This window comes from Drosophila pseudoobscura, chromosome 4 (genome assembly GCF_009870125.1).
Source record: "Drosophila pseudoobscura strain MV-25-SWS-2005 chromosome 4, UCI_Dpse_MV25, whole genome shotgun sequence".
Classification (NCBI taxonomy): Eukaryota; Metazoa; Arthropoda; class Insecta; order Diptera; family Drosophilidae; genus Drosophila; species Drosophila pseudoobscura.
In genome coordinates this window covers 21,215,825-21,243,530 of record NC_046681.1, presented here as the reverse complement: position 1 = coordinate 21,243,530, position 27,706 = coordinate 21,215,825, and the positions used below count along the sequence as shown (strand labels likewise).

At 42.3% G+C, this 27,706-nt stretch overlaps 2 protein-coding genes and 1 long non-coding RNA gene across 3 annotated transcripts in view; 1 reads left to right on the top strand and 2 right to left on the bottom strand.

Annotated features, from left to right (window-relative positions):
- pdm2 (POU domain protein 2) overlaps positions 1-6,360 on the bottom strand; it is a 43,460-nt gene extending 37,100 nt beyond the window's left edge. The window contains exon 1 of the mRNA XM_033380075.1: positions 6,275-6,360. The gene's annotated coding sequence lies outside the window, so the exon portion shown is untranslated. The remainder of the gene's footprint in view (positions 1-6,274) is intronic.
- On the top strand, positions 792-19,905 carry LOC117184042 (uncharacterized). Its single transcript, XR_004469196.1, has 3 exons — positions 792-885; positions 1,006-1,291; positions 19,726-19,905. It is a non-coding gene; the product is annotated as an uncharacterized lncRNA (long non-coding RNA).
- Positions 19,906-25,052: 5,147 nt separating this feature from the next.
- On the bottom strand, positions 25,053-25,785 carry LOC6902899 (uncharacterized). The gene is made up of 3 exons (XM_002132597.3): positions 25,717-25,785; positions 25,503-25,655; positions 25,053-25,438 (listed from the first exon to the last, which is right to left on the bottom strand). Exons 1-3 carry the CDS (start codon positions 25,777-25,779, stop codon positions 25,094-25,096), a joined length of 561 nt encoding a protein of 186 aa, XP_002132633.1. The 5' UTR covers positions 25,780-25,785; the 3' UTR covers positions 25,053-25,093.
- Between the last annotated feature and the right edge of the window lie 1,921 nt (positions 25,786-27,706).

The following is a 27,706-nucleotide window of genomic DNA, read 5'->3' as shown; positions in this document are numbered from 1 at the left end:
ACATTCTTGGAGGAGTTCTGGGCCGTAAGGCGCACAATCAGAATACAATGGCAGCCTAGGGCGATGGGGAGCAGTAGGAGGGTGGAGGGACGGTGTGTATATGCAGCAGCAGCAGCAGCAGCGGCAGGATAGGGAGTCCCGTGGCACAGTTGGCTTCCTTCGCTCACATTTACGTACAGAGTTGCAAGATAGAGGTGCTTCAAACAGGGTTGTCAGCGTGTTTTGGGGAACTATGAAAAGGATTTTTAATTTGGGAATATTTAATCCAAATAATATGGAATTTTTCGAATATTTTTACGAGTACTTGAACGGCATAGAAATCAATATAAAATGACTCTACTTTAGGGACCATTTCTGGACACATGTAAGAATTTCTAAAATTGGTTTTTCTTTTCATTAAGAATAGGTCTTAGAATTTATTCTTTTTTAGTTTTATAATATTATGAAATTACAGAAAAATTAAGAAACTCGCCAAATTATATTTAAAATTTTTAAATTTAGAAATTATTTTCTTATAAGAAAATAATTAAAACATTTAAACATTTTAAATATAATTTTGGTAATTTCTTAATTTGTATCGATATCGATATCAGAAAACAAATAAAATGATTTAACAAATTTTATATATAATTTTGGGAATTTCTTAATATTTCTCTGATTTAAATTAATTAAAAACTTTGAAATATAATTTTTTTAATGTCTTCAGTTTTCTCAGATTTTTTTATAATTTTTTTTCGTTTTAATCTTGTTCTCCATTTGTTTTTTTTACAGATTTTCTATCATATGTGACCCTTATTTTTCCTTCAAAAAGTATTTCGGATTATTTTCCTTGCTTGCCTTGACAACCCTGGTCACTCAAGTCAAAAGCATTTCCATTATGATAATGTAAGTGCACAATTTTCCCAACTTGAATGCGCACACAGATGCACATGCTCCCTTCCTCCCTCTCTCTCTCTCTGTCTGCATCTCTCCTTCTCTCTCTCTCTCTCTCTCTCTGTCTGTTAGCTTCTCCCTCACTCGTTCAGTGCGCTTGGAAAATTTTCATATCCCAGCCATGGCACACGAGAAGCCATGGAACATGAAAAACTGCACAAATGGCAGAAAATGTTGCAAAACTACATGACCTGTGGGGCGGCTGCTGTGTGCGGCGAAAACTGAAAGAAAGAAAAAAAAAAGGGAAAAGAGGAACAAGAGCAAAGAGGAACCAGAATCCAAGGACCAGAGGACCAGGACAACGAAGCACATGCACATAAAATACGATAACTGTGGACCAAAGTGCTATATATGAAAGGTATTTGCTGGGGAGACCTCCACGAGGAGGGGAGGGGGGCCCACATGGCCACTCTACATACTCCAATACACCCATACGAGTGCATTTTTAGAATATAAAAGGCGTTGCCCTGGCAGGTCGTATGTAATTACGCTGGCCCCCAGTTTTGCACCTCAGAGAACCTCTCACACACACACACACACAGACACAGGCACTCACACATATGAAACTATAAAATTTGATGAAAGGTTACATAAGCCAAAATCGTACTCCCTACCCCTCCACCCCCTCTCTTTCTTTCCATAAAACTTTGGCATTTATGCCATAAAATTAAGTATGAAATTGAAAAATTGCTTACAGGCTTCATCCTCAATTTTTGCCTCTCCCTCTCCCTCTCCCTGGACATATTGTGAAATTAATTTTTAAATATTTATGAGCCAAACTGTACCAAAAGGCAGCAGCGCCAATAGCAGAAGCATTCGGTATTTGTTTACGATGGCAGGCAGGGAGGGGGTTTCCAGGGGGAGGTCCAAGCGATTGCCCATTTTCAATTTTGATCAATTTCTTGTATTTCTTTTTTATTGAATTTTCGAGTGGAACGTGTGCTCGAGTTCGTTTCTCTCTCCCTCTCTCTTTGTACATGAGAAATATGAGAAAAAAATTTCATTTCGTTAAGCAGAAGACCTCCGGCAGGGCGTATGAGTAATGTGCTTTTCTTGTTTCAGCTAAAATACACATAAATAAATACTTATATAGTATGTATGTGGAGTGTACTCCAACAATGTGGTGGGGCTGAATTTAATAAGAAAATTAGCCTAAAAACTAGTTAGGAAATTCACAAAAATTCAGCATAAAAATCGGAACATTTTTCATACGTTCAAAAAACTTTAAAACTCTATAAAATACTCCTTTAAATACCAACCAGGTTCATTCAACTGATCTTAACTTGTGCCATCTTTGATCTCCGATCTGGCCCTGGCCCTGGCCCTGCCTGATAGACTGATAGCGATAATGATAATGATGCCTCTGAAGCCCATCTGATTATGATAATAATGCGTGATCGGGTTAAGCACAGAAATTGCTACCTTTTTATGCTACATTTTCCCTCCTTTTTTTTTTGCTTAATAAGCCCCAGACCTCAGCAGACCTCTCGCCAGGGAACCCGCAAGCCAAAAGTCGAGCACACAATGTGCTGTTGTTGTTTTTGTTGGAGGCACAAGTGCTTAACAAGCTGTTTTGCATGGAGCGAGATCTCGCAGCTGCCCTCCGAACCTCGGAACCTCGGAACCTCCGGCTATAGGCGATCCCTGAGCCGTAGTCAAAGACCAGTAGCCCCCGAAACAATGCACTTAATGTGGGAAAAAACGTCAAGAATTTGCACGCCAGCCCAGAGACCACAACAGAATTCGCCAGCCACCTTCTCTCTGCCTCAACTTTACCCTTCAATTCCTCTCCACCTCCCTATCCCACTCTCTTAGTGGGTTTCTTCATATGCAAAAAGCCTCGGCTAAGGCAGCTGCAACTTTTTATACCCATTACTGGGTGGGAGTGTAGGGATATGTTCCATTTGGGTAGATGTTTGTTACAGATTCGCGGACAGGAACCCTAGAAGAATCCCTGAACCCCTATGTCCTTGGGTAGAGCGAAGAACGCACTGATATTCACAGAGAAAATGACAGAGAATGCCAAAAAGTATATCTAGAACTCATATCCACTTCGTTTTTTCCTCTCCCGAGCCAAATATTGAATATTCCGCTCATCCGAAAGCGCTGATTCGTGATATAGACCCCGAATTTCACCATGGTCATGCGCTCAAATTCAAACCTGAGTCAGATGGTAAGTGTTAAGCATCAGAAAAGCCGAAACTACCAGAAATTGACACCCCCACATGATCAGAAAACGTTTATCTATTCCCGCAAACCCACTAGCGTTTGGACATTTGCCTACTGGGTATCTTCTAGTCGTAATACTTGACTTTCCTTTCTTGACTTGCCTTTCCGCGTTGCTTGTTTTGGCCTTTACCTGCATGTGGCCGGCCAGCCAGCCAGCCGGCCAACTTATCTGGCCAACTTAGCTCTGGGCACGAAACAATTCACACTTGAGAGAGAGAGTGGGGAGAGAGGAGACGGGAGAAGGGAGGAGCGGAGCCTTGTTGCGTGTCGGCTGTTTGCTCTGTGCCTGTGCTGATCATTTGCTTAAATAGCCCAAAGGGGACACCAGCCGATCCGATTCATTGCGGAATATGGGTGGCTTGGCTCAAATCTCTTTGGGCCAAAACACACAAAAAACAACAGCGAAAAAGGTGTCGAGTGTGTGTGGAGTGGATTTTGCGTGTTTATCGCGATGCACAAGGCAAGAAAAATTATTAAGGGTTTTTAATGGTTCAAAGGAGGAGCAGCAGGAGGAGGAGAAGGAAGTGTAGAAGGGCAGGGGGCGGGCAGGAGGAAAGCCCATGGACTGAATAATCTTGAAATAAACATGGATTTATTTTGAATAATAAGAAGGACTTCTTTAAGCGTACAAAAGCTGGCAGATTGGGCCTAAAAACCTTTGAAAGAAGACTCAACAGCTCGCTCTATGTGGAGCTGAAATGGTATACTCTATGACACTCCTAGACCTCTTATTATTAGCTGAAAGACTGAGCTAAGATCTATAATGACTTTCCATTAAGAATGATCTCCATACTCGTATACAAAACAGTCCTAAACGTTCCACCTGAAGACCTCTCCTAGAACTCCCTTTATCAGTTCTATTCAAGACTTTTCTTTCATTGCAAACCCACTTTCATGGGGCAGAAACGATCTTCCCCTGCAGGCCCCCCGCACTCAACCTTGATATCTCTTCAAAGATAGTGGAATGCAGCTCCCAATGATCAGCATCTGAAAGCCAGGGGACACCAGGGGCAGGCCAACCAAATGTTTATGAGAAACCAACACGTTACCGTCCTCTGGGCTCCCACCGCTCCACCTCCAGTTGCCAGCCACCCACATGGTACCTTTTTTTTCCATGCCAGCTACCAAGAAGCAGGCTAATAGACATTTTGCCTATTTTAATAAGTGGCAAAAAGGCGTGAAATAGTGACTGCCTTCGGGATGTTTGGGAAATACCTTTGGCTGGGGCTCTATCGCAGCCTATCAATGGCAGGGAGCTGGGGGCAGAGGGCTGGAGGCCCACCTTGGGTGCTGGAGTGGTTGCCCTGCCTGCAGCTGTTTTTGTTTTGTGTCTACCTTTCCCTATACGAGTACCTTGTAGCTATACCTGACTCCCAGTCCCGGTCCCAGTCCCAGTCTGACTCTGGCACTGCCTCTGCCTCAGTCTCCGTCTCAGTTCAGGCCAAGTGGAAATGGAAGTTTAAGTCGGGGCCCAACTCCAATTTGAGCTGCAGTCGAAACGGACCACAAGGTGAGAAATGAGATTTTAATCGGACGTGTCTGATTTCAAATGAGCCTTAATGGGGAAGCCATTTAGCCCGGCACTTACCACCAATATCCATGGAGTGGAGGAGGACACTCCTCTGGCACCACCATCCACCTCCTCCTCCTCACCACAGAAGTCCTCTCTGCAAAGTCTTTCCCTTTAGGTCGGTTTAGTTTATTTATTTTTATATTTCCACAGTTTTTGTTGTCTTTTATCGTTGCCTGGATGCTGTGGGTCGCCCGAAACACCAGCCACAAGCCAGGAACTACTTTTGAGGTTTATAAAAACAATAGGCATATTTTTGGGTGATTTTATGGCCCTAGATCGATGCGGAAATATGCGCATTTTATGTAATATTTCTAGAAATTTAATTACGAGAACACTCAGTACTCTTTCCCCTGGCCTGGCCACCCCGCTCCTCTGGAATTCCAAGAGCACTGGGTAAGCCTTTCTTATCATTATCATTTATCCATTGCACACGCAATGAGCGAGAGAAAAACGAGCAAAACCAAATGCAAGGCCTACCAAATTTTTCGCAATTAACTTTTTTGCGATTTTTAAATATTATGGAACACGCACAGAGCAGAACAGGAGAGCGGGAGAGCAGGAGAGCGGGAGAGCACACGTGTAAATGGCTGTGTAGCAGCTCCCACACACCGAGATGCAGGCAGCTTTCATCTGTGCCTCTCTGCCCATTCTTTTGGGGATCGGGAGCACTTGCCAGCAGCACATCTGGATCTCTGGGCATGGGCATGGGCATGGGCATGGCTCTGGTGGGGGCTCTGAGGGGGCCAACGATCTGATAAGCTCCGAGCTCCGAACGTCCAGCAATTTACTGAGGCTGAAGGAGACCTAAGCTGATCCTAACCTTGCCCAATCCGTTGGCTGCTGTGCGGTCCGAGTCCGATCTTGGCTGGCTTCCGCTTGCTGGCTGGAGTCTGGGGTCTGCCCTCGTCTGGGGTTTGGGGCTTGGGGTCTGGGGTCTGTTATGCTTGTGGCTACAATTTTATTTACGAGTCATGCGCGCGACCGTCGCCTTCGAGACGCGCTTCTCCTGGGCTTCGGCTTCGGCTTGGGCTTCTCCTCCCTCAATCGAGACTGCTGCTCATCCTCCTCCTCCTCCTTTGCGTGAGTGCGATTTTGTTCGTTTCTTTCATACTCATTCATTCATGGTCTCTCTGGAGCTACACTGGACACGCACCCAATAATTTTTGATTAGAATGCGCTTTGAATCGAGTCTCGACTGGGGGTGGATTAATTAAAATTGGTAGTTAATAAAAGCGGCTAACTGAAAGAAGAAGCACAGCGAAAATATGGGGACTTAGCAGATATCAAAATGCTATTTTAATATACAAAATCACAATATCCCATGATATTTCCTCAAATAAAACCTCCTAGGAGTGTAGATAATTATTAGTTTTAATAAGAAGAAGTTTATACATATTTGGTAACTATTTTAAGAACTCCACATATAAAAAGAGCTTGAAAGCATTGTTCGTTAAAAATTATATTTTTCTTTAAAAGTTAATCATTTTTTTACGATTTGTCAAAAATTATTATTATAGACCATTATAGGAAATGACTCACCCTATTGGAACGAGAGCACGCCTTCCCTTTTGATTCTCTTCTTGGATCTTGGAGTGGGAAAGAGACAAAAGTTGACGAATTTTCAAGCACGCACACACAATGCTGGAAAAAAAGATTAACGAAACTATTAAAAATTTTAGTTAATTTGTTTACATATGTATGTATATGTTAAACATTAAACATATGTACATATGTATGCATATAAAACTTGCTGGACTTTTTCTTTGACGAGCTGCCTTTTTTTGTTGCCATTTTGCTTTTTTCTGCGACCCCGCAAACTGATTTCCAATACGAGCTCGCAAATTGTTTGCATATTAATTTAAGGTGAGGCACTAGAGGGCGTAAGTTCGTGTAAGCACACTAAAAAGAGAGAGTCAGATCGGCAGCATTCGGAGCGCCTCACCCTACCACGAACTTCATTTGGAACGAGAGCTCTCATTCCTTTTTGATTCTCCTCTTCACTGCGCTCTTGCATCGTGGAGTGGGAAAGGGACAAAACTTGACGAATTTGGAAGCACGCACCCACACACACACATTGCTGGAACTCACGTGATCAAACGAAAAAAAGCGAGAAAGCAAAACAGCAACACATTTTAGATTTTTACACATGAAAAATTGAATTTATGCTAAAATAATATGTTTTTATACATTTGTATACAAAATGTATGCACTTTTCCTTCAGCGACCTGCCCTTTTATTGCCATTTTGCTTCTCCCTGTTCCACCGACCATGAACACACACATTTGCTTGCAAAAATAACACATTTTTTCAACATTTATATCTAATTACTGCATCACGACACTTAACTTTATTTCACACACCTGCGCGACGATTTTCCCGTGGTATATTTCACCATTTTCCCGATTTTCCCGGATGGAAGAGCGGAGCTGACTCACGAACGCGCGCTTTGACCGGGTGAAAAAATGTAAATGAGAGCGTTCATTTTTTTTGATCTCTTGCGCGTCTTTTTATTTGCTCTCTCTCCCACGCACTATTCGAGTGCTTTTGCTAAAACGAAAAGAAAAAAAGGAAGAAAACGGAACGATATCACATTTTGTATATTGGCACATGAAAAAAAAATAATTTATGCAAAAATAATATGTTTTTCTACAAACATATATGTATGTACATATATCGAATATATACACATAAATACACACACATACATATCACAAATTGCCGCACTTTTCCTTCGTCGAGCTGCATTTATGCCTCTTTTGCGCCCCGCCCTTTATTCAACACATTTTCTTGCATTAAAACACACGTTTCGTATATAAGCAATGCATTACTACAGCTACAGCTTCACTCAATACACTTGTGCGACAATTTTCCCGTTGGATTTTTCACCATTTTCCGCATTTTCAGGGAATAAAAGGCAAAGCTGCCTTGAGAACGCGCGCTTTGACCGGGTGAAAAAATTTGAGTGAGAGCGATGCAAATGCGTTCATTCTATGCTCTCCTACTTCTTTTGCTAATTGCCCTCTCTCCAACGCACTCTCGAGTATTTTTGCTTATGCTCATCTCTACACCTTGGCTCATACTCTGCTTTTGCAAAGAGAGATCAATGAATGAGATTAAGTTATTACACCGCCTACTTTAGCTCTCCCACCAGTCTCTCCATCACCATCTCACTTCCACTACCACTGTCACACTCTTTTCACCTTGTATAATTTCAATATGAGCAAAAGCACCGTATAGAGCTTGGGAGAGAGAGCAAATAGAAAGAGCAAATGCAAGAGATCAAAGAATGAACTCATTTGCATCGCTCTCATTTACATTTTTTCACCCGGTCAAATCACGCGTTCGTCAGTCAGCTCCGCGTTTCAGCCCGTGAAAATCGGGAAAATGGTGAAAAACCAACTGGAAAAATGTCTCGCAGGTGTGCTAAGTGAAGTTTCGTGTATTGATGCAGTGAATATATAAAAAAGTGTGTGTTTCATTAAAAGAAAATGTGTGGAATAATTGGCGAGGCGGCAGCAGAGGCAAAATGGCGGCAAAAATGCAGATCTACGAAAGAAAAGTGTAGCAATGTGTGGTGTATGTGTATATAATCGAAATATATGGAGAAAAACATATTATTTTTGGCATAAATTATTTTTTTTTCATGTGGCAATATACAAAATGTAATATCGTTCAGTTTTCTTCTTTTTTTTTCGTTTTTCGTTTTCGCAAAAGCACCCGAATAGAGCGTGGGAGAGAGAGCGAATAAGAAGAGGAACAGGAGATCAAAGAATGAACGCATTTGCATCGCTCTCACTCAAATTTTTTCACCCCGTCAAAGCGCGCGTTTGTAAGTCAGCTCCGCGTTTAAATTCGAGAAAATGCGGAAAATGGTGAAAAATCCAACGGGAAAAACGTTGCGCAGGTGTGTGAAGTGAAGTTCACTGCAGTGATGAAGTGAATATATAAAAAAATTGTGTTTTAGTGCAAGAACATGTGTTTAAAAAAGGGCGGGGGCGCAAAAGAGGCATAAATGCAGCTCGACGAAGGAAAAGTGCGGCAATTTGTGATATGTATGTGTGTGTATTTATGTGTATATATTCGATATATGTACATACATATATGGTTGTAGAAAAACATATTATTTTTGCATAAATTATTTTTTTTCATGTGGCAATATACAAAATGTGATATCGTTCCGTTTTCTTCCTTTTTTTCTTTTCGTTTTCGCAAAAGCACTCGAATAGTGCGTGGGAGAGAGAGCAAATAAGAAGAGGAACAGGAGATCAAAGAATGAACGCATTTGCATCGCTCTCACTCCAATTTTTTCACCCGGTCAAAGCGCGCGTTTGTAAGTCAGCTCCGCGTTTAAAATCGAGAAAATGCGGAAAATGGTGAAAAATCCAATGAGAAAAATGTGGCGCAGGTGTGTGAAGTGAAGTTTAGTGCAGTGATGAAGTGAATATATAAAAAAAGAGTGTTTTAGTGCAAGAAAATAGTGCAAGAAAATGCAAGAAAAAAGGGCGGGGGCGCAATAAAGGCAGAATGGCGGCAAAAATGCAGATGTATGAAGGAGAAGTGCAGCAATGTGTGATATATATGTGCAGTGTTTGATTTATATGCAGATAAACATATTATTTTAACGTAATGCCTTTTTTTAATGTTTAAAAATCAAAAATGTGTTGTTTTTCCGTGGTCTTGCTTTTTTTTCTTTCGATCACGTGATGTCCGTGTAGATGTCCAGCAGTGTGTATGTGTGCGTGCTTGAAAATTCGTCAAGTTTTGTCCCTTTCCCACTCCACGATGCAAGAGCGCAGTGAAGAGGAGAATCAAAAAGGAATGAGAGCTCCCGTTTGAAGTTAAGTTCGTGATAGGGTGAGGCGCTCCGAATGCTGCTGATCTGACTCTCTCTTTTTAGTGTGCTTAAACGAACTTACGCCCTCTAGTGCCTCACCTTAAATTAATATGCAAACAATTTGCGCGCTCGTATTGGAAATAATTTGGTGCGTTTCGTTTGCGGTTTCGGTTCTGTTTCGGTGCGTTTTCGCTGCGCTTTCGGTGCGCTTTCGGTGCGTTTTCGGTGCGATTTCGGTGCGGTTTTGTCGTAACTTCGCAGTCGCCGTGCGGTGTCTCTCTTCATCGGAATTGTCGAAATTAAAAATGCAACGAAAAGAGATTATGGGTAAGTGAGAAACGAGACGAGAGAAATCGTTTTTAAAGAATATTCATTGCAGTCGGTCCATAAATGTATAGTTTTATTTATATTTTATTTCATTTTTTGAAGCTTCTATCTCTTTTCTATCCTGTAACAATCCTTCTATATGAACGCATTCCCATTTTTCAACATATTTAAGGTCAACTAGAACTCGGTGGCTGCTTAAAAACCCGCAAAGCGTTCCCCAAATAGCCGACGGCAAATCGATATAGGCCTTGGCCAACGTCAAAGGGAATCTTGTGTGCTCGCAAACAGCCGCCAAAGATGCTTACCAAAACATGCAATAACTGTTGCCTTCGATGACCCTACAACCCCTTCGGAAACGACCCCATTCCGCCCGAAAAGCTTTTTCATTCAATCCTTCTGCCACCCGCAACTTATTTATTTCACTTTCGCTGAAAAAAAACTTGATTATTCTTTTTTTCGCGTGGATTTTTCACTTGCACTTTGGCCTCCATTGACCTTCGCTGGCAGTAGTCTCCCTCCCCTCCCCTCCCTACGCTCTGTCGGTCTGCTCTGTCTCTGTCTCGCTCTGTATCTGGATTTGTGGCATGTCCTTGACTGCTGCCTCTTGGCCAGCGACTGTGTCCAATTGTATTGGGCTTCCTTTTTCACAGTCAGTTTTCACTGACTCATAAAACTGCAAGTATTTAGCAGTCGGCACCAAGTGCTCTCTGTATGTATCCGAGTATCTTGTATCCAAGCGGGGAGGTTCATTGACTGCACTCGACTTGGCAGAGGTCCTCCTGGGTTATGTAAACCGTCTGGTCTGGTTTCATGCGCTCCAGTGGGTCTTGAGTTACACTCAAACGTCACTTGGGATCTCCAGGCGATGTGCTAAACGCTTCACGCATTTCGTAATCGCTTCCAACTAAACGAAATTGATATCTATGACTATTGATTTTCGGTGAGTACTGAAAGATTAGCTTTGGCAGACTAGGCGCTAAAGGCCCTTGGCACCCAAAGCAGGCTCTTAAGCAGCAGAAAACCAGCAGCAGGCCCCACAACACAGCCACGGCGAATTCTTGGCTACCATTGGCGACAAAAAACATTCCGCTTGGGCTACTATTCTAAACCAAATCATTGCCATCTTTGGACGAATCGCAACAGCAGCGTTCATCACTTTCAGTCAGAGGCGTTACCCAAAAATAACCCAAAACTGAGCTGGGGATCCGCAGAGCGAGAGAGGGGGCTAGGTGGGAGATGAGAGGGAAGCTCCAGGCTGGCCGCCTTTCATTGTTCCGCGCTGTCTACTTTGATATGCATCCAATCACTGCGCGCCATTTGCCCCCATGTTCCCGGTGTCCCCATGTCCGTCCCCGTGTCCCGATGTCCCAATGTCCAGAGCCTGGTACTGTCAAAGTCTTCAGCTGTCGTGGTCGTCGTCGTATGGGGATCGTCGGCATCTTGCAGTCCAGTGGCCAGTGTCCAGTGTCCACTTATATAGAGTTTTATGCCACCATAACAATTGTACTTTTTCACATACTCAGGCGTTCCCAGCCAGATTCCACCATCTTCTTCTTTCATCGTTTTGTCGTATTCTCAGTTCCTTTTGCTTCCTTTTCATCTTGTTTTTGTCTGCTTGTTGTTGTTCGTACATTTTTATTGCATTTTTCAAGCAATTACTTTGAATATCACCAGTCCAGACTCCGGACTCCCGACTCCAACTCCAAGTCCAAGACGAGAGATGTCAACGTGGTTGTCCGTCAGTGTCAGGGATAGGGATGGCAGCGTGAAATACAGATGATCGGGTGAGCTTTGGGGGGGAAAGAGAGGGACTCCTCTTACCATATCTTATGGGAATTTTCCAATGTAGAAACTATCGTCAGACCTCACGCCCTCATCGCTAGCTGCGGACACGCAAAAAGCAGTCGCAGGTCTGATTTAAATCTTTCGCTCTTTCCTTCTCTGGCTGCCCTGCTCTTCCCCTCCGTCGCCCTCGCCTTAGCCGTCTCCAAGTGCAGCTCCAACTCATGGTAATTGCCTGTTGGAGCTCTCCGCTTTGGTTCTCTTTGCATTATGGCTGCCACCGATGCCGATGCCGATGCCGCTGCCGATGCCGCCTTGGACTTGAAAGTCGAACCGACTGGACTGGCCATCCTCCAGCCTCGTCTGGCGTCAGTTGGTGGCGACATCGACATGTCCTCGGATCCACTGATTCCCCCTCCCCCCCCACCCCATTCGCAATGGCTTTCGGGCAATTAATGGATGAATACTTTAAGTGAGTGATGGAATGACACTTTTGTGTACTTGTAAAGCATTTTTATGCTCGTACTTTGTCTGCGCCTTCTCTCTTTTCGGCTCGGTTCTGATTCTGATTCTGATTCAGGTAAGAATCCTTAATGTTTGGCTTGTATTAATTGGGTAGACCATCTCCAGACAGATGGAGAGGAGCCCCCAATTAGTTGTCAACTCCTAGACAATTGCCATAGAATTTATGAAAATTATCAAAGATATGCCACTGAATTATTTGCGATAATTAACTAAAAGTTATTTTCATTTCGCTTTACAGAATTTCTATAAAAGCCAGAAAATCTCTGAGGATCAAATGAGTTGTAAATAAATGGTTGATAAATATTTTGGGGTTTATTAAAGGGCTTAAATGTTTATTTAAACGGGAATTGGTATACATTGAGCTGTAAAAATGCATTCCTTGCAACACTTTTTACGCTCCATCATTGCCCAAAGCCTACAACCTGAGAGAAAGAGTCATAATCATAATGAGTGCACGATGGTGGAAAAAGTTTCGGTTCAAGTTTAAGCCATTTGACAGCTCGTGCACGCGTTTCGCGTACTCCCCCTGATAGGGATCTCAAATCTGGGATGGGGATCCAGCTCCTCCAACTAGAAGCTAGAAGAGGAAGCCAGTCAGGCAGTCAGCCAGGTTGAGGCCCCTGCTCTGCATAGAGAGAGGCATATAGAGGCAAGTGCAGTTCAGTTTTGAGTGCTTACCATATCAAGGTGCCCCATCTCAGAGCCTCTGCTCCTACACCATCTCCAGCTCCAGCTGCAGCTTCAGCTTCAGCGACTTCCACTCCCACTCCCGATCACTAGATCTTGTATCTCTGCTATCTGTGGCCTCATTACGGGGCCCAGTTTGGCCTGTTAATGGTCTAGGCCGGGACAGGCCGGACCGGGGCCGGGGAGACCAGCTCCAGATGCTGGCGATAAATATGCGATGATCACGTATCGGAAATGATACGTTTTTTTTCCGTCTTATTTTTTTCCAATTTTTTGTTCGCTCTTCTTTTGGCTCATTCCTCCACTCTTTTATCCAGAATTAACATGCGTTAAGAGTCTTTAACAAATTAAATGAATTCCTTTGGGCTCTATCATCGCCTAATTTGCTGATAACTCCCTGCAGAGGGGAACAAAAGTATCTCGGATGTTATTAATGAGTTTATGTTCTTCCATTTCGAAATATTTACCAATCCAATCTCTGTTTTGTTTGCCCGCAATTTTAACAATTCTAATTTCCCCCAAAAATCAAATCCTTACCCCCCACCAAAAACTGTGTACGACGTAATTTAATTAAAAGCAAATCATTATTTTCCCCCCGTTTTTTGTTCATCAATGCTTATCGGGTGGGTCTATGGACTAGAGAGGAGAGCTTCAGCTAAATCGAAACCGGAATGAAGACTACGTTTATGGAAGTTTCGGGTTCTGAAATGTTGAACAAAGAAAAGTTTTAAATTTTCTGTATTTTGTGGTTGTTTTCCCTGCGATCTGGGCTATCGTTGAAGGTATTTCTTGGTATTCTTGAAAAGAATATATGTATATATACATATTTCCAACAAAAAATATTTAAAATCAATAAAAACAGTTTTCCTTATTTTTTTTTGTCTTGATATTATTTCCTAATTTAATATAAAGTTAACTTATTTAATCAATTTATTTAAAATTGTATAAACTTTGGTATAAAAACGTATTAAAATAAAAAAAACACTGTTTATTTTTTTATTTTTATGTACAGATTTTGTCATTTTTTTTTAAGATTTTTTTTTTATTAAACTTCTCTAAGGAAGATGATTCTTGATGAAAGTTTTTCTGTACAATCTTTCTAATATATTGAGCTATCTATGAAAAATGTCAGAAAATTTGCCCAATCTCGTCTAGCGGTATATTTTTAAACTTTTATTCAGCCGATTTTTGGTAGCGTTACGGCAGATGCCTCCGTGGATTTATACCAAAAAAAAAACACCAAATCTTTTCATATTTAATAACATGGAAAATGTACACTGAATATTCCATATATATCCACTTAAAAAATGTTATTCAAAAGTCCCACCCGATTAGCAAATTTTGTCGATTTTTCAAGGGGACTTTTTCTTCATTTTTTTTCCACATTTTGTCCCATTTTCATTTGAATTATTTCCTTATAAATCGTAGAAAGCGAACCAATAGTCACCGCTGGCGATAGGTACCCCTGACCCCACACCTTGTTACATCTCTAGCGTCGAAATTCTTTCCCGAAAATTTGTTCCCGTGTTATCTGGGGCCCGGGGACGGTACTGACATCTTTTTCATTTGCTCGAATCGTTCTGTTTTCGGCGGGTGACGTCGATATCTGGGGCCAGCTTTAGTCTATTTTCTTTGTGTGTCGTTGTTTTTTTAATACGCTTTTAGTTATTATTGTACGCATTATTGTAAATTTAATGACTTCACCTCCAACACACTGCCAAAGAGACACTGGCAGAGTGACAGAGGGGTGACGGGGGGGACGGGGGGACAGAGGCACTTAAGATACAATGAAATCGTTTCTGTTATTAAATTTTGTGTCATGTTGTGTGGCCGTGTTACGGTTTTTGCCTCATTGCCACTTGCTTTGGCCGGGGAATGTGGTGGCATTCGGCGTGAGTGGGGGGGGGGGGGGGGGGGGGGGGGGGGGGGGGAGTGGGGGACAGTTGTCATTGCTGACACATTTGCGCTGATCGTAAATACATTAGTAATACATAGTATCAAGTGCATGCATGTACATACATGCCCCGTCCAGTAATATATGTATTAATAACGCAAATCATTTACGATTTGACTTCAACTTTCATTGTCACTGCGAATGCGATTGGAATTGTCCGTTTCGATGTGGGGCCTTTAATTAATTTATGCGTAATTTTGTCGCTCATTAAAATGTTTCGATAATTGCTAAACGCCATATCATGCAAGTGCCTAACCTTACGGTGTAGCTATTCGATTTTGATGATTAGAAATTGAAGGAAAATATGGCATCAGAAGCAGAATGAGTAAACCCTGTGGTACAGGGAAAATCTTTTATTCCATCCACTATTATATTTTACTATATTTAAGGGTCTTTCTTAAAAGGTTAAATTGCAAAAATTTCCTATTCAAAGGTATCTTTCTTGGAACACTTTTCTTCGCTTGAAAAAAGGTTTATATTTCAGCAAAATCCACATAAATTCTGAACAAAATTTCATTCACTGTCAACTCTTTTAACTTTCCCATGGAAATCGATTAAAAGCAGCTTCTGCAACTTTTCGCAATTACATTTTCCCGTTTAATATTAATCAAATTTAAATTTGTTGTCTTTCGAGTAGGCGGCATCTTTCAGTCGATGGAAAGCCGGGCGACAAGCGCCAGGCAGGGGCGTGGCCCACAAATATATCAAAGGAAATATTATACAAAATACAAATTTAATTATAAAATAAAATACAAATAAATATTTCAAAATTTTAGAGGTATTTTTTGTCATTTTAAACAAAGTCCCCCCCTGCGCACGCCCCTGTTCAGTGGTCCCCCTTGTGGCTCTCGATTTCACCAATTAAACCTTAAATGAATTTGTTTGACTTTCGTGGGAGCCTCAGTTGGCCTTCTGTTCTTCTCTGGCTTTACTCCTCCTCCTCCCCCTCCTTCGCGCTCATCTGTTCCCCTCTCTGGTGGTACGCTGCGATCTTTCAATTCGATTATATTGAAATAAATTAAACGTTCTTCAATTGAATAATTAGCAAAACAACAGCCGAGTGGTTCCGTATCGATTTCGAGTGAGGCCCAACCCTCTCCCCCTCCTTTGGGGCACTGCGCCTGGTGCTCGCATCTGGGGCGTCAGTTACAATTAACCGATTTTTGTGGCATGAGAACTTGTATTCGTACTCCTTCACTCAAGGAAGAGGGAATTAAGGTTGTCTGGTGGGCTATTGGTTTGCTTTGACAAATTTTCGTTGACAAACATCGAGCAGGGCCCATAAATTCTCATTGCATTGCGGCGGCGGTGTACGATGTATGTAAAAAACGAAGTCTGCGTGGGCGATCAATGGTTTAATTAATTAATTGGCTTTGGATATTCGCCAGCGACCATCAATTGAATGCATAATTGATATGGGGGTCATTTAAATAACAAACAAACTGTTTTTTTGGCAGGGGAAATTACGCCAGGAAAAGCCTCAAATAACCCGGAGCTTATCAAGCCAAAGATCTAACACCGAAAATACACACACACACATTTTGATAAGCAAAATAGTAGTCATCAAACGCGTTTAAAGTCAATAAACGAGTCTGGGCCAGTGAATACTGTACAGTACGACCTTATCTGAAGGCGTCTGAATATTTGAAGAATTTAAATTTCATGCCTGGACGGAGTGGCAGCGGGAGAGGGACAGCAATAGGGAATGACCGATTGCACGTGAATGACATTCGACGGAGGACAGGGCGGAGTACAGGAAAGGTGAACGAAAATAGATAGAAAATACCTGTCATGCCCTAAATAAATACAGAGGGGGAGGGGGGGACTGCTTGTTTGCCTTCACCTGATAATGCACTCAATAATCGGGCGCGTAATTCAATTCAAATTGTAGCCAGGGTCAGGGTGCAGGGTGCCGGGTGCAGGGGGGGGGGAACAAGCAATTAATAAATTTCCGGAACAGAGCGAGACGGGGCGATTGTAATTGCTATCGATGTTTAAACAAATTTCTTGTTGTTGCATTTAGTTTGTATTTTATTGATGATATAAGCACCTTCCAGTGTCGCGACCGACAGACCGCTTATCGCTCCGCTCTCTACATACGAGTACGGGTACGGGTGCGGGTACGGGCACGGGTACGGACACGGGTATATGGCTGATATTATTGACAAATATTGAAATTCCTGGAACTGCAACGACAATTTCAATTTATAGAAATTTATAGTCAAGAGCAGTAAAGGGGGAAATCGTCTGGCCGCAAGCTCCATACGATATTCGAGGCAGCCATTTTATACGGAGTTTTGCATTCTGTGAATCTCCAGGCAGCTCTCTCTCTGGTCCTCCATCAGTGGCCGCTTGGCAGGCCAATCAATCAAGTTTTTTTCTGCGCCTTTTGCATGCACCGACAACCGACAAGATGGAGTCGAAGTCGGAGTCGGAATCGCGGAGGCTGTGTCTCCGCCAGCCAGCCATCCATTGGAGGGACATAAATATGCAAGGCTCTCGGCTGGTGCCAGAAAAAAGCACAAACTCAAGGCACACAAGACGAACACACACTTGGGCCGGAAATTTACATTGCAGTTGAGGGAGAGAGAGAGATGCGAGGGGCAGGAAAGGGTCAGAACGAAGTTTTATTCCTCTTATGCGTCAAACTGCAGAGTAATTTTAATTTTCATTAAACAATTCTAAGAATTTAATTAGCAGTGCTGGAAAATTAAATCGAATTTAAAAAAAATTAAATTAAATGAAAAATTAAGTTGAATTAAATTAAAAATTAAATTGAAAAAAATTCAAATTAAATTGAATTAAAATAAAAAATTAAAGTGAATTAAATTAAAGGTTAAATTGAACAAATTTAAAATTAAAGTGAATTAAATTAAAAGTTAGCTTGAAAAAACTAAAAATTAAATTAAACTAAATTAAATTAAAATAATTTTAAATTCTTAAAAATTAAATTAAATCAAACTAAATGCCTACAAAATGAAATGCAATTGAATTCAATTAAAAATTAAATAAAATTACAAATTAAATTAAATTAAATTAAATAAAAATTAAATCAAATTAAATAACAATTAAATTGAATTCAATTAAAAATTAAATTGAATTATTTTAAAAATTAAATAAAATTAAAATAAATGCTTAAAAATGAAACTAATTAAACTAAATGCTTAAATTCAATCAAATCAAATTAAAAATAAAATTAAATTAAACTAAATGCTTAAAAATTCTTTTAAATTAAATTGATTGAATTAAATTAAAATTAAAAATGAAATTAAGAGTAAATAAAAAATTAAAATATAAATTAAAAATTAAATTAAAATAAAATTACCTAAAAATTGACTAGACTTTTCTTTCAGCTTTTCAAACCTGTCAAAGACTTTTCTCCATTGAATTTCCAGCAGGGACATCCACTAGCAGTTCCATTTAGTAGCCAAAGTACCCCTCCTTTCGTAGAGCACCCCCGTTGGACATGTAGCAGCCAGTCAGAATGACAAACTGCACTCTGGGCGCAGTTCTTGCCTCGAAGTCTGCTTCCATCGCGAAGACAGATCCACCGAGAATGACGATGGCCATGGGGCTTGTGGTATCTGCATTCTGTTTGGTTTTGCTTTTGCCACTTTTTGCCCGCGACTGGAGACTGGAGGCCTGGAGGCCTGGAGACTGGGGACTGGGCCCCGATCTTAATTTATGCGTTTCGAGCGTTCGATATGCAATTTTGCTGCTCCCTGGAATGGCTTCTAATGACGCGTCTGCAGTGTCTTGTGGCCTGTACTTCTCCGAGCCATATTCCTGTTTGGTCCTTGGCCTGTTGCTTGGTTATCTTGTAATGTTTTGCGCTGGACTTAATGAAGAACAAATAATTACATAAATCGCATTTGAAATGCCATAATTATCATATTGATAAGAGCCGGCAACATGCGGACATTAAAATTAATTAAAAGACAACTTTTGCTTTGCTTTTTGCGTGGATTTTTCCCAGATAAATCATTTGTCCAAAAATGATTTGCATTTTTATTTGGTAAAAAGCGGGAAATTCCCAGGGGAATCTTCGTGGAAGTCTCATGCAAAATGCACATAAAACGATGCCGGCCAGGGTTGGATGGTTGGTCCTGTAGCCACCCTGGCAGGGCGCCCTATCAAAAAACCCAGAGACAGACAGAGTGGGAGAGGGAGTGAGGGGGTGAGGGGAAAAAGGGGTGGCATGGCGCAGAAAATCCACGACAATCATTGAATCCTTATTACTGTCATTAGCGATGGGTTCTTGCGGTCGTCCTGTGGTCGTCTCTGCGTCTCTGCTCTCCCCTTCGGCGCGCGTTAAATTTCATTTTTTATCTGTGTTTTATCATGGCTCTGGACGGGGGGTGGAGTCGCATCATTTACCAACTAATTTCAGTTTAGTTGCGCAAACGAGCGCGACGCGTGTCCTGCGGCAGTTTTCAGCCCAAAGCCTGCGCTGAGAACTCTTGTCCTTCGTCCTTCGTCCATCGTTTAGCGTATTAATTGTCACAAAGTATCGCATGGCCAGGACCTGCTGTCACCCCATTCTGGGGTGTGGCCCATTCTTTTTGTCCACCTTTGATTGCAACGTTTATCGCCCACCAATTTATTTGTATTCGAATTGTGTTCTTTGGGTATTCGTTGTGGCCCGTATTATTTGCTTCGCTCATCATATTGAATTTCAATTTCAGATCTACCCCCTCCCCCACACACCCCACACACCCCCCACACACCCCACACTCACACACCTATCCATATCTATATGTATCTATCTATGCACTCCCCTCCGCTCTTTGTGGAACTCGTTTATTCCATTTGCTTTTTAGTTAATTTGCTAAGTAAATAGGTTGGAATACAAACACATACTCGTTCAATATATACTCGCAGGTTGTATAACACTCGATGGCTTTCAATATGTGTCATTTGGGTGTGTTCTGTTCGTATGAGCCACAGGCCACAGAGCCCATGAAAGAGCAGGGAATATTCAAGAATTCTCTCTCCAGTAACGGCAAAATGCAATTCTACAACTTATCTTTATCAGTCCATAGGGATTATAGTAGATACGATTATCGCCACAAAACGTGTTGGTTTCCTATAATTTTGCAAAATTATTTCCAAGAATTAAAGGAGCTTAAAAAATATATATGTATATATATTTTACAATTTATTTAGTGTTCGTGGTTTACTATAATACTTCAAAATTATTATCAGGAATTAGAGAAGCTTAAAAATATATATATTTATTTTTTTTAACAATTTATTTAGTGTTTATTGTTTCAAAAAATTCCAAGTATTATTTTCTTTAAAATTTTATTATAATTAGGATTGTATTTTGTATTTTTGATTATTAAATAATATCACTGATACAAACTATTTTACTTGCTGTTATCATCCAATTATTCATAAATTATAAATTATTTTTAGAGCCGATAGACCTGTTCGTAGCTTAAGAATTGCCTTCAATTAAACAACAAATTTTTATTAATTATTTACACTACCATCTCACGCCCCCTAAGCCCCCCTAATCAAATCCCCCTAATGACCAGCTCGTTATGAGACTCAAACTAATTTTCATATTCAAATTAAACAAGTTGGGAAAAGCGTGTAATGAGCTCTTACTTTACTTAATTTAATCAAGACAAATTGCCAGCCATATTCAAATGAAACACAAACCCAAAGAAAGTCAACCAAATGTGAATGTGAACCTTGTTAGACACAGTCAGTTGAATCCGTAGTCTCGGTCCCCCTCCCCTTCCCCCTCCCCCTCCCCCCTCTCCGTCTTGGTGCCCTCTTCGAAGAGGGCGAAGCCAGCAGCATGACTGTCTAAAAAGTGTAGACCATTTCCATCGCACATTAGACATCACACATGCAATTAATCAAACCGAAAATTTGTGTATTTGAAAGCAAACATTTAAATAGTGAAATGGTAAATTCAATTGACCATTTAATGGTGGATAATACCCTATGGAAAGGGGGGAGGGGAAGTCGAAATGATTTGCATATTTTGAGAGAACAAAAAAAGAGCCTGTTTCCTGGGGGAATACCAAGAGAGGATTTCCTTTTTTGCTTTTCAATGTGGAAATGTGGAAGTCATTTATTGAATCGGAAAAGGCAAATGGCATTCAGTGGGGGATACTTTTAGGGAATGCCTCTTGGATGCACTGCCATGATCGAGGATTGAAAGAGGATTGAAAATTGGAAGAAAAAAATGAAATATGCAACTTGGAAAAGACAATTTTTAAAGAGTTTTGGGTAAACTCTAGATAAACCAGTATTCTATAGGCGATAGGTCCAAGCAGTTTTAGGATAAAATTTATAAAATATATCTGCCAATATTTGTAGTTTTTTTTAGAACACTGGAAATTCCAAAGATAAGTCCAGAGAATTTTCCAGAATTAATTCCAATTAAGAATCCCCTTTTAGAATTCCCATCCCCTCCCCTCTTCCCGTATAACCCACAATCCTACATTATTCATAATTCCCTTTGCAGTTCTATTGAAACAATTTTCAACACAATTTTTCACAACTTTGCGTGACTCAACGTAACGGATATATCCGGAAACGATTAGACGTTGGAAAAAAGTTCCGTTCCCATTCTGGCCAGTGGCCACCCCAATGACCGAGACAGCTGACGACTTTTCGTGGCGTTTTCATTGGAACAATATGAATAATTGGCCATAGCCAAGAGCCAAGAGCCAATGGCCAACACAACACCCGAATGTGATTGACAGTTGTGTGGGGGGCTGTTGTCATTTCAAACGTCAACACGTCGATATAATGACCGCCCAACAGTGGAACCCCTAGCCGAAGTAAATTAATTTCTTTCGAGTGGAAATATGTTTATGAATTATTACTCAATTGCCGTTCGGTTCTGTTCTACACCTGATCGATTACGTCTGTTCTGCAGGCGATAGGGGCGGGGGCGGTGCGCAGGGGGGAGGGTGTGCCGATCAAAAAACAATAAATATTATGACATATTGCATGTTTGTACATAATTCCTGTGGTCGCGACGAGGCCCACAGGAGAACCACAACAGAAGGATTAACCCATATCTGAATAAAGGCGGGATATTTGTGGAAATCTCTGGGAGGATTTTCCAGGTTTTTTTGAAGGGAATATTACAGTTTTCAAAGGGATAGATGGTGTAGTGCAGGAATTACAGGGAAAAACATGCAGATTGAAGGTGAAACGTGGAAAATCTAAATTAATCTAAAGATTAAATATTCTAAAATAAAAATCTACCATATTCTGGGTTCCTATTAAATAATAAATAAATTAAATAAACTAAATAAATGAATAAATTAAATAAATAAATAAATAAAATAAATACATAAAATAAATTAAATAAATAAATAAATTAAATATTCTTAAACAAAAATCTACCACATTCTATGTTCCTATTCAAATTTCTACTCAATAAAATGTTTAAAAAATAATAAAAAAAAAACCGAAAATCAGTTGAATTTTCCTAGATTTAGTATTCAAATAAATTAAGAGAACTAATAATCTTCAGGAACAAACCTGCATGCCTCTTTTTGGCCACCTCTGGCCCTCAGTGGGTTAAGAAAATTCCACCTTGTTTCGTGTGCTGTTCCGGCCTCAAGGATTAACCAAATGCCAATTGGTAATTCGAAAACCTGTTCGGGGCGCCACTTTATCCAATTGAAATGCCAAACCACTGCCACGCCCCCTCGGCCGATGGCTGGCCCTCCCCCAGGGGCCTGTCGTCTCCGCCGTTCGATACGAAATTAATTCTTTGCATATTCGTATGTATTGTATAAATTAAATTTGCTTACACTGTCCACGCCCCTTGCATGTTGTTTAGCATACACCACGCCCCCTCCGCCCCAGTGCCGCATGCCCCACAGACTCCAGAGACAGTCCCGCGGTGCTGCATCCTTTTTGGTCGCTTAATTATAGCTTATCACATTTCCATAGTTGCGGATCGAGCTCGTATTTCATCTTTGTCATTCCTCGTCGTGTCCTCCATTCCATTCTGTGTAATTGTGGGTCTCTGATATTTTCACAGTCGCATAAATCAATTTGGGGAGGCAACAACAGTCGCCGGCAACAGTCTTCGCCTTCGACTTTGACTTCGACTTCGCCCTGGAACTGCTGCTTCATCGGACTTTCTGCTTCTTGACCTTGACATTCGAGAGGTTACCGTTAGACGCTTTATACGCCAACAACTAATTGCAAAAACAAAAAGAAAATTCCACCACCGAAGAAAAAAACAGAAAGAAATGCTTTGCCGAAGGGACAAAAAAATGTCGCAGACATAAGGGAATGCAGCGGCGTTTTTTTTTTGCTTTCCTTCTTTCTCCTCTTCATTGTTTGGCTATTTAAATTTTGATGGCATTGTGAACACCAACAACGACCACCGCCGCACCGCCGCGACGGCTGACGAGAGTCGGTCGGTGTTCAAAGCGATGCCGAAGCGATCCGAAGTGGAGAGAGGAAGACCGCGGAATACAGTAGCGCGATAGAGCAGAGACCGGGCCGATCCGAGGCGAGCCGATCCAAGCCGAGCCTCTCTCTCTGCATTAGCATCGATGTCCAGCTTTTGGCATTCCGTCATCGCTGCTGGGAGTCGCATTTAGTGCTTGCGGTAGTTGACAGGGTTGTCGAGTTGTCGAATTGAAGGCTTAAAACAAGGGGAATTTAATTATTTTTGTGGTATTAAAGACCATTAAGGGGCTAACATAGGGGCTAATATACGCAGGCCGCTCTCCAAAAATTGCACTCAATAAATTATTTAAGACCATTTCCCTGCTTTTAATCGAGTTTTTGTGTGAAGAATTATATTTTCCTTATTTTAAATATTTTTTTAAAATAGTTTCTAATAGTTTCGCCTGCCTAAGCAGCCAAAAGGCAAGCGATTTAAATTTTGAGGCCAACAATCGGCCACAATCAACAACCAATTCAATCTATAACCCAAAAACCCGCAAACCGAAGACTCGAAAACCGAAAATATTTATGCATTTTGATGCGGCAAAATGAATGATTTGACTTTGACGAAAAGATGTCAATGCCATGAAAAGAAGTCGCAAAAAAGGCACAGAACAGACGAAGAGCAGGCGGACAAAGACAGAGGCTGAAGCTGAAGCTGGAACGGTGGCAGTGGCAGTGGCAGTGGCAGAGATCCAGAGATCCAGAAGGAATGCATTGGGGACAAGGACTGGCTGTTGGGTTGCTGTGGCAGCTTTTGGTGGATATTAGCGCAAAACGCTTGGATCCTGCCGACAATTTAAATGCGCAGCGTCAGAGCCTGGACCCCGCTCGAGTGGCAACAATAATCAGAACATGGCCTCTGCTGCTCTGCTGCTCTGCTGCTGGGGCTCTTTTCCTTTGTGGCAAATGTCGTCGCCGCTTGATGAAAGCGTCAGAAATTGATGGATGTGAATGCTGGCTGAATGCTCAGATGGCAATGGGGGGACAGAGCCAGGGACAGGGATGGGGACTGGGGCTGGGATTGGGGCTGGGACTGGGACTTTGGCTTTGTGCCGCAACGCAAATCTTTTGGGCTACTGTTGGGAGAGTCTTCTTCGGCTTTTGTGCCTTTGAAGTCGATTGTTGCGGTAGCAATTTGTGCTTTAATTTGAGTTTAAAAACTATGCACAAACCTGGCCAAAGATCCATTGTCCCAGGGCCAGAATGGCAATGCCTCTATGTCTAAATCTATGATATTTTCCCATAGAGGCGAAGATCAGAGAGAGAACCAGAGAGACATTTAAATTTGTTGTAATAAATAAGCAGAAGCAGCAGGGATCTCGTAAGAGGGAAAGAGACACGGCCAGCAGTAGTCCAGGAAGCAGGAAAGAGATAGCAACAGCGGCAGAAATGAAGACAATCCTGAATATACGATACATACATACATATATCCATGCGTGTAATGGCTTCCTTAAGGCCAAAACCAACAATAAGCAGAGTGAAGACGGGCATAAAGAGGCTCCCAACAAGAGTAGGAGTGGAGGAGGAGAAGCAGGGGGAAAGAGGGCCTCCTCGCATGATCAAAAATCAGTCGGCCGACAGCCTCAAGAAAGGCAAAAGCCGCTCGGCTTGATGACGATGATGATGAGGTTGTCAACGTTTTGGAGCACAACTGAGGGGCAGTCAACAGCAGAAACGTTTCGCTGGGCAGCCCCTTACTTCCGAGGATATGGCTTCAGATTAAAGCCCTGCCTTGGGTTGGGTTTTTCCTCCACAAATAAACACTTCTTTTCCGATTTCCACAACCCATAGAGAGGGTAAACTTTCAAAACAATTTGGCGGTCAAATGAAGGACTACAGTGAAGCCCCAAGTGGGCTGATTGTCGCCGCTGGCACTGAACAGAATCTTGTAGTAGCCCAACGGCAGAATCTCCGGCAGTCCCTGGCCACTGAAGACGCATTTGTCGAGCCTGTAGGTTTTCCGCGGCCACGGGGGCTGGAAGTTGGCCTCGAAGTGCGGCAGGTTGGAGCAGTAGCCCACGTTCGGGATGAACACGTCCTTGTAGTACGTATCGATGAACCTGCCGAAGGGGGTCCTGGGAATGGACAGCGGCACCAGCTTGTAGGCACTCTCATCCCCAGAGAAGCTGCGGTAGGCATGGCCCTCCACCTGTGGACGATTGAAAGGGGATTTGAGGGGGCTGGGCTTCGGGGATTGTCTGGTGCCTACCCACCATCGTGGTCTCGTCTATGTCGTAGTTCCAGTCCAGGCTGGCCGAAATGGCAAACTCTCCGCGCTTCAGGCGATCGATTTTGCCGCCGATCTTCAGCTGGCCCTCATCCGAGCTGTGGGTGGACACAAAAACGGGCTCGTAGTCCCATTTGCGCTGGGATTCGAGGGTTAAAGGTTAGGCGGGGGCTTTGTTCTTGTGGGGGTGTCGCACCTACCTCTCCTGCAACGCCGTGGAACAGCCCGAGGAGCAGCCATGGGCCTGTGATTGTGCAAAGCATTGGGGGGCTCTCGATTGGGATTAGGCATCTCCTACAATGTGGGTTTTCGGTGGGGTATTTATAGCCTTTTTGCCGGTCTTCTATCACACGGCATTATCGTGTTTTGGACCCAATTATAGAATTAACTCAACACGTGGCGGATGTATCAAAAATCATTGTTTTTTAGGCTGGATTAGTGACAAAAAAAACCCCCAACTGTGACAGTTTTCATTCCTCTTTTCACTGGAGCTGAGGCCCTTAGAGGCTCGTGGATCAGTCGGAATATTCGGTATTGTTTACAGGATTGAAGGGCCATCGATTCTGGCCGAGAGGTACAGTCCCATAACCAACTCCAAAGTCAGTTTGTGCCTTGAAATTCACTTGAAACAACTTAATCCTGCCATATTCGGCCAATTCCATCTCTCATATTTATTTCTGAGAAACTCCCTTCATGCCATCTGTGGAGAGGGGGGGTGGGGCATGGGGCGAGACCTGAGCTGCCTCGCAAATTGTTTTTGTCACTAAAAGAAGGCAACTTCTTCATGGACTATCATTAAAATGATGAAATGCTTTGGCTTACACTTAGGCATAGCCAAGTAGGAGCACAGCAGCAAAGAAGGGGGGAAGGGGGAGGGAGGGGAGACCCACAAACAACGTAATCCAATAATTTTTAATTAAAACTCAACACTCGAGGCAAACAATTTTTTCCAGATAAACTGTCATTATGCGCCGTCAATTAATTTTTGCTCCCCACTAGCCCCAACAGCCCCACCAGCCCCCCTCCCCTACCCTCCTTCCCTGTTAATGATCATCATCAAACAAGCGGAACAGCAACAAGAACCACAATGAGAGAACAAGTTGACGACGACACTAAATGAATATTGATAAATGGGGCGGTGCTCCACAAAAGTGGGCGTCAGTGTGTGAAGAAGTCGAAAAAAGGTAGCGGGGTAGGGGGTGGCGAGGGGGGAAAGAAGGGTGTAGAAGTTGGCAAGTGGGAAACCAATCCAATAGCAAGTTAGACAACTTCTTTTGCCTTTGGCTTAAAGGTTCTGCGACCCTCTTGACAATTAATAATTTTATAGGAATTTTATGGGAATGAAAAAATTTCCAAGAGGAGCCAAAGAACTTGGAAAACGATTAACGGAAGAGCAATTTTTGGAAGGAATTCTAGAAAATATATGAAAATCTAAGGGTAAAAGGAAGGCAGGAAAACTGATGATCGATTAAACGCATTATAGATTTCCACATTTAACATCTAACCATTTAGACCCCTTTTTGAATGGTGTCCATAACCAAATCGATCTTCACCCACCACATGGTGGATCCGAAGCCCAAAGACCGCCTATTAAAACCTTTCAACACGCGTCGAATGTCATAATAAATTTCCCTGAACCCAAGGAACCCAAGGAAGGGGATGCCCCCCGCAAAACACCCTCGCATTCGGTCCTCATGACAATGCACTTTCGATGAATGTTACACAATAAGGGCAATCGCGATAAGGATCGGCCCAGAGTCAAGGTTAATGCCACGCCACTCGAGAGCCTAAACGGAGCGTTTAACCATGATCGTCCCTCGTGTAGGACTTGGGCTTGGCCCTGGGGTGTGGGAGTGGGTAACAAAAGGTTTTTCTGGCTAGGGTTATTGATAGTAATGGTATAGGGGCTGTGCTGTGCCGCGGGGAAGCGTGCCAAAAGTGCGTTGGTCAAACAGAAGGACACAAAATGGGGGATGATAGGGAAAGAAAGCGGGGGATGGGGGATGACCACAGAGTGCGGATGATCGGGATGCTGCTGCTGCGACGCCTACACAAAAGTTGGCCGGGAATTTTTCCCTAGAATGCGAGACAAAACGCATCATAAATCACATGCCACAGAGCCAGAGGCAGAGGCAGAGACAGAGGCAGAGGCAGAGACATAGAAGTGTACGGGCGAGGTCCAGTTTTTGC